Source organism: Cucurbita pepo, chromosome 1 (assembly GCF_057944985.1).
Source record: "Cucurbita pepo subsp. pepo isolate OVF chromosome 1, ASM5794498v1, whole genome shotgun sequence".
NCBI classification, from domain to species: Eukaryota; Viridiplantae; Streptophyta; class Magnoliopsida; order Cucurbitales; family Cucurbitaceae; genus Cucurbita; species Cucurbita pepo.
In genome coordinates, this window is record NC_141798.1 from 15,188,938 (window position 1) to 15,196,789 (window position 7,852).

Here is a 7,852-nt window from a genome sequence, read left to right on the forward strand (position 1 = left end):
TCAACTAGTGATTTCAAAGAATTTCGTGTTCATCTTAATTTCTTTTTTATAATTTTTGTATATTTTTTTTAAGTAACTTAAATAAACTTGGTTTATTCACAAAAGTTATAGAGTTTTAATCCAACTTTCCTAAAAAATTATATTTGTCCTATTAAGTTAACGATATAAATGCATAAACAAAAAATAGCTAAAAAACTATTTTTTTATCATTTATTGAGGTTTGCCTGAATTCTACTCTCCGCTCCATTCGACTCAAGATTCCTTCACAAAAGTTACATGAATCCTTACTAGAATAATATATTAAAATTTCAGAACCTAACACCACTAGAATCTCATGGATCATAGGAAAATTTGAAATTTAAGGAAATAATCGAGAAAGTCTACATACATATCGAGCTTGGGTGTTACAATTCCTGACCTGAAAAATAACTTAGAAATAAGTAGTTAGAAATTCAAAACTTCTAAACTTGTATTTGAGAGTCTACTACTATAACAAGTTCAATTATACTTAAATTAGTGAGTAATTCAATCATTTGTCACTTTGGAATGAAATCGACCATATTCCATGAAATGAAAAAGTATATAATAACTGAAATAATGAAAATACTAATTGGATCTATAAAGATTTGAATGTTTGACATAGTAAATGTGTATTATCCAACTAAAAAAAACTTGGTGAATAGTCGTCCGTCGTACCATAGTGGCCAACGACAGAGAAGACATGATGAAGATTGATTTTTAAGATTATCATAAAACGAACTCCGAATTGAATGAAACTAAAAACATGCCTAGATATCTATAATTAGATTATCGTACAATGTCCCTATTGATGATACATTCTACATGATATGTTTATGTTGTATTACAGAGATGATTAGGGGTTCCTAACCAACTTTTAATCGTGAACTCGACTTCATTGTTGAGGGTCTGTGTATCATTTTTTAGAATTGACTATGATGACTCATACTCGGTGGAGATTATTAGGGGTTTGCTAGCTAATTGTCTAACTGTGAACCTGTCTCGAACAAAATGGATCCGTAGTAGTACCTTCACAATTATGAGTTGGTAGAACTAAGATTGAGCACTAAAATGCATGAAGCTTATGAGAGTCTTGAGTGTGATTAGGGATCTCCAACCACTCCCTAAACGTGATCATATTCTAACCACATAGGAAAATGAGCGTTTGCAAGCATGAGGGTCGCCAACTCCTTTATGATTTTTTTGTTATAGCGTCTATTGAAGAGATGCTAAATAAACTCTACTAGTGAATTTGAGAACAGTGTCCTTAACGGTATGATGAGAACTATGAGTTAGACCTGATAAAAAACACACCAAATGAGCATACAAATAAATTAATGACATAAGACGTAAGAGAGAATTAAAAAACTACAAACTAACTACTTATTGAGTATTTTTATACTCGTTCATATTAGTATAATCTTTTAAATGCAAGCTAGAAGGAGTACTCGAGGTGAAGCATGCACAAACTACTAGTTTTAGGAGTCGAGATAGATTAGAGTATTGATTTCTCTAATGTTATGATTTTATGAACCCAATATTTGTATTTACCTATTGTTATCATTTGTCGTTTTACAAACAGTGTCCTACTATACTTTTGAATGTTTTAATGTACTTTCGTGTATTTTCAAATATTCCACGTCAGCTACTAATAGTTCATGGCCCCGTCTCTAAAAAAACATGTCTTGGCTGTTGTGTTATGTTTACACCAAACGTTATTCTATAATTACTCCAACATACCCAAAATATATATATATATATATATATATATATATATATATATATATATATATATATATATATATATATATATTATATAGTCACATGCTTTGAAAACAGCTCCATTTCATCTCAATAAAGTTCGATATTTTATCTCCATGTTTCTAAAAATTATTTTAAATGCCATATGTACATTTGAACTACTAACAAGACACTTGGTTGACACAATTTAAGATTATTTTCTATACCCACCAAAATAAATTTGATTTCAATTTAAGTTTTTTTTTTTTTTTTTTTTTTTTTTTTTTTTTTTTTTTTTTTAAATTTTATTTTAGAGCATTGATTTAGAAGGTGCAAAGTATAATTTTTTAAACGACAATGATCTGAGTGGCCACTCATATAAAACACACAATTTATAATAAACAAAACACACAGCCAATTAATGAAAGAAATGTTTTGGAGGTTTCTCTTTTTAGGGCATAGGTTTAGAAGATTAACCTAATGTTTCATTAATTAATGTTGCCTCTCCTTTATACTTCCATTCAAACATGGAGCAAATCTCTAAAAAGATTTACAAAATTTAAATTCATTATCTTCAACCCTTTTCAACTGTTAATTTGGTGCGAATTTTAATTTTAATTTTTTTTTTTTTTGAAAAATATGCAATAAAATGATGGATGATGAGCATGTTGAAGATCAGTGTTTTTTCCCCATCGGATGGAAATCGAACAAAACATTAACCATTTGCTAATATAAATAAATAAATAAATAAAGTTCGACGCTTTGATTTTTCATGGCGCTGCCGGAGCCAGGCTGAGATGTAAATCCAAGCCAGGACCGTCGTCGAACCCGGATCCACCCTCCGCCTTCGAGAATCGGCTAAGCGACGGGCCGTCCACCATCCCATGAGCTGATCGAGACCCAATTGAGAAAAAAGCCGCCGCAGACGGTGGTGGTGGCTGCGGCGGAGCCTCGACGTATGCCGGAGTGAAGACGCTACCATGGGAGACTTGGAATTGGGGTGGAGCACGGGGCATATAGACCCAAGAAGCGGATGACGTGGCGGCGGGAGAAGGGAGGAGGTGAAGCGGCGGAGAAAAGGCGGAGACTATGGGGTTTCTTAAAACAGCGGCGTTTCTAGAGGCTTGTAATTGAGCGCGTTTGAGCTGCTGACGCTCTTTTTTGTGGGCATTTTGGTGGCCGCCGAGGGCTTGGGAGTTAGCAAACTCTCTATAACAGTATTGACACTCGTATTTCCTCTCACCGGATGCGGCGGCGGCGCCTCCTCCTCCTCCTCCACCTCCGCCTCCGACACCACCGCCGCCGGAGTCCGAGGACCCAGATGGAGTCCGCCCGGAATCGTCTTCAAAATCTTCTTGGACGTCAAAGCCAAAGAGCTTCAAGCGAGTAGTGGGGTTATTATTGTTTGGTTTGGTTTGGAAATGGTCTAAGGCAGCCATAGAAATGGAAGAGGAGAGAGAAGAAAAGGGTTAGAGAGAGAAAGAGATAAATGGGAGAGTGCAAGAGGGGTGGATTCATGAGAAGGGATATATATACAGAATAAAAAAAATGTGGGTTTTTTTTATTTTTTTTAATTTTTTTAATTTTTTAATTTTTTAATTTTATTTTTTAATTTTTTAATTTTTTATAAAATAAAGATTTAGAAAATGGAACTACTGTGGATATATATGGTATGGAAGGGAAAGGAAAGTGCTTTTTTGCAAAATTAAGAATGGGGAGGAGAGAGAGAGAGGGGTGGAGAGAGAAAGTGGGGACATCCCAATGAAGGTGAGTGAAGTTATCGATGTGGGAACACAACTCAACAACATTTTGGGACACAAAGGATTGCACCTGTTTATTCTCTCTCTATGTTTATATATATATATAATAATAATTTTTATAATAATAATTTCTATTTTTAATCAAATTGTTTTGAGAAAACGTGGGGTATCACTCTCTTTATTTGCTTGTAAGGATAGTTCAAGTAATGGGAATTTGTGTGTGCTACTAGGAAAGTCTCCCGTCTCTCGAAGTTTTAAGTGATTCTCTTGCTTCTTGCAAAAATCTCTTGGGACTTTAAAAATTTTCATATTTGCAATTATTCGATTTAGTCAGTTTACAACGCTTAATTAGTCAATAGCTGATATCCTTGATTCATGTGTGACCTTTTCACGTATAGTAGGACAGTAAGATGTCTCTCTCTGAACATTTCTATTTAAGATTAACGAGCGAACCTTCTGCAGGAACCACCATATAGTCAAAAGCCTTGGGTTAGTTACTACATTTTTTGTGTGGTCCCTCGCCACCTATTTGAATGGGTTTACGATGCAATGCAGTGACCCTATTCAAGGAGCTCCTAACCATTTCCATACCTGAGATCATGAGCTAAACTACTTGTGTAATCATTCACCCCCTCTCAAGATGAGTTTACCGGATTGTGGTCTTTGCCTCTAACTCATTTCTACATACAGTAGTTACTCCTAAAATTGTCTTGACTTAAAATCGCTTACGATACTAGGGTGCTCGATCTTCTAAAGTCGTTTAACCTAAGTCAACGTAAAATCGTCCTAGCTCTAACGCCTACTCTTAACTTAGTATAAACATACATACGTGCCCTCACACGCGAGTACCCATGAGAGGCCCCGTGGTGCTAACGCAATTTAACCCACGTTTGAGCCTCATCGAACATAGAGTTTTTGTTGATTTTCCATAGTGCAACACGTGGCAGTTGCCAACTCACACATTCATTCTCCTACATCTTGGGTTCAAATCCTAGCGAGCGTTTCAATTTTTCTCTATTTTCCTCCTGACATGTATCACTTCCCCAACGCACCTTCGACTCCCCTTCGCAGCTAACGTGAGGGCTCAATTTTTCCTTATTTTTTCGTACCGACACATGTCCTTCTCCTTGTGCTAGCGTTCAATGATCGAATCCCACTTACACCCCTAGTCAAACAATTTTCAATTATACTTAAAGCTATATGCTAAACTATAATCCTTACCCATTAACTTGATTCTTGCCCTGTAAGGTTCATGCATACAACTTTATACACTTCTAATTTAGAAGGGTATATTTGTTAGGGTTTATGGCAAGCTCTAGTTTACTTGATCGAGCTCTGAAGTACGGGACCCTTATGTTAAGCTCTGAGATACATGGCCCTTATGACATGCTCTGAGATTCGTGGACCTTATGAAGGCTCTAAAATATATGGCCCTTATGACGGCCTCTATGCTTTACGTTTTCTTAGGTTCATGATTAACTTTGTGCTAATTGCACCTCGAGTCACTATGACCCATAGAAAGGGCCTAGGTTAAATCTTATAAGTATGGAGGAGCCATTCGCTCTTAAGATGGTAACCGTACTCTACACATGACTACCTACTGAACGAGCAACCTACTTATAGCCTCTCGTCATACCTATACTTTATAATCGGCATACTTATACCTACTGAACGAGCAACCTACTTTGGCTTTAGTTTATTCTTTCCCTATAAGACTTTAGGCATATAATTGTATACACTTCTACTCTAAAAATGTATACTTATTAGGCTCTATGGCAAGCTCTAGTTTACCTGATCGGGCTTTGAAGTACGGGACTCTTATGCTAGGCTCTGAGATACATAGTCCTTATGACGGGCTTTGAGATTCGTGGACCTTATGAAGGGCTCTAAATGTAAGGCCCTTATGACGAGCTCTATGCTAGTCTATCATCAACCTTGTGCTAATGGTGCCTTGAGTCACTGTGGCCCATAGAAAGGGCCTAGGTTAAATTTTACATTGGAAGAGTCATTCGCTCTTAAAATGGAAATTGTACTCTACACATGATTGCCTACTAAACTCTAACTAGAAGGTTCACTCTAGTGACTAGAAGGTTCACTCTAGTGGTGTCAGGCAACAACTGCTTGGTTTTAAGATCAGTACACTACTTGTTGCATCGTCTTTTCATGCATGAAAACAGTAGATGACCTATTCTTACACCCTTCTTGAGTTAGAACAATAAACTAGTTGTCTTTAACTACCTTTTGCATCATCTTTTCAGGAGGAAATAGTAAAGAGTAATAATCTGCCTATTCGCACACCCTCTCGGGTTCTACCCGTTTCATTGTCTTTTGAGGCAAAAAGAGTAATTTGCCTATTCGCACACCCTCCCAGGTTAGAATAGTATAATGTCATGGCTCCCCACTAGGCACAACTGTTGTAACCCCTCTTGGCTAGTTCATGAATAGGGTTTATGCCCTATTCGTCCCTACGAGATACCTAGTCTGTTAGTAACTGGGGATCTCTATAATGATATGATATTGTCCACTTGAGCATAAACTCTCATTGTTTTGCTTTTGGTTTTCCTAAAAGATCTCATACTAATGGTGATAGTATTCTTACTTATAAACCCATGATCTTCCTTTTAATTGGCCAATATAGGACTTCTCTCAAAAACCCTCAACATAGTCAACCAAATGTTATGTGGAATCCAAAACTAGATTTGGGGACTATTATAACGTAGAACAATGGTACATGGTCTAAGATACTCCTGACATGTATTCTAGGACACAGCATTATCCAATAGCATATATAGGCATATATGGGTTCCCAAACCCTCGTTCATACCTTTACAAACATATATAGACCTACATCATACTCAACATGCTCAAATAAAGGGTAAATCAATCCAGACATGCTCGAAAACTTATAAACATATTAACTCTATCAGAGTTCACAATTATGACCAGTGAAAGCTGTAAAACTAAGTACCATGCTAAACCGTAAACGGTTAAGTTTTCTAAGCTTAGATATCATGAAACTAGCTTAATTAGGCTTCTAAACATGATTTCTAATCATTTTCATATGGTCCTAATCAGCTCCTACATGTATTTCTTAAAACTTGCCCTATGTGGTTACTTATTTGTCGATTTCCCAAATTTGGTTCAAATCTTCCAGAATTTCAACTTATCCAAAATTCCTCTATAAAAAAAAAAAAAGTGAAAATGGCTCAAAAAAAGACTCCAAGAAGCATCAAATTCGTTTAAAAAAGAGAAATCGATTGAGAAACTAACCGATGATTGTACGATCATCTTCTCCAACTTGCATACACGAATGAGAGATGTAGTACTCAAGGTAGGACCAGAAGAAGATGGGATTCAGCTTACGAAAAAAAAAAAATTCCCACGGAACCTTCGAGAGAAGAGAGGTATGGGTTGAAGTGTGCCCCATATAAGTGGCAACTCTAATACCTATTGTGATAACAGGCATTCGGTGGTGGGCAGGACTAACAAAATTTGTCAAGAAAGTTTGGAGAGAGGAGGCATGACACATGTCGCCACTAGTATAGACATCAAAGATATGGAGACCCAAGAGTGACGCATGATAGGAACCACCACTCGCCCGAATGATGATGCTGATGTTGGTATCACGGTGACAGGTACGTTATTTGAATTTGACTATAATATATTCGTACATAAATGTGTTACATCAATAAGATAAGTACGATCAAAGTTAAAACACTCCTAAAGATTTAAATGGTCAAGTATTCACTTTGGTAGACTGAGGTATGGGCAAAAATTGAAAACTAAGATTAGAAGGTAATAGTGATTAGAAGGTTGCATGGGGTAATTAAGATGAATGTAAACCTGAGTACTAGTAAGATTGTGATATCGTACAAGGGCCATAAACGAATCCTATTCTTGAATCCCACACTGAGAATCATTGGCTTGCAATGTAATGAACAAGTTGTTGTGGTTAATTAAGAAAAGTGGCAAGTACAAACGATGGGAAGTAAGTTTTAGAAAGTTAAACCGAGAATTGATAAGAAAAGGTATCAATTTCCGTAGGAGAAGCACAAACATAATTAGCCACGAGAGTTTTCCATAGATTAGAAGATTAATTGATATCATCTATGGAAAACTCTCGTGGAATCAATACTAGGGACTATAACTGCAAAGATCTTCTTGAAGCGTATTGTCAACTCCTTTTGTCAACTCCTTAAGACAGATATGAATATTGAAAGTTTTTCTTGAATGGATAAACCGAACCTGCCAGAGATTAAAATAGAAGACACATCTCCCAACACATGTGATATTATAAACAAAGGGCATGAGGCATACTTGAGAAGGGTACAAGG

General features: G+C 36.3%; 1 protein-coding gene across 1 annotated transcript; it reads right to left on the reverse strand.

Annotated features, from left to right (window-relative positions):
* Positions 1 to 2,418: 2,418 nt before the first annotated feature.
* LOC111809614 (zinc finger protein GIS3-like) lies at positions 2,419 to 3,271 on the reverse strand. The gene has a single exon (XM_023695963.2). The coding sequence runs from the start codon at positions 3,195 to 3,197 to the stop codon at positions 2,529 to 2,531; it is 669 nt and encodes a 222-aa protein (XP_023551731.2). The 5' UTR covers positions 3,198 to 3,271; the 3' UTR covers positions 2,419 to 2,528.
* Between the last annotated feature and the right edge of the window lie 4,581 nt (positions 3,272 to 7,852).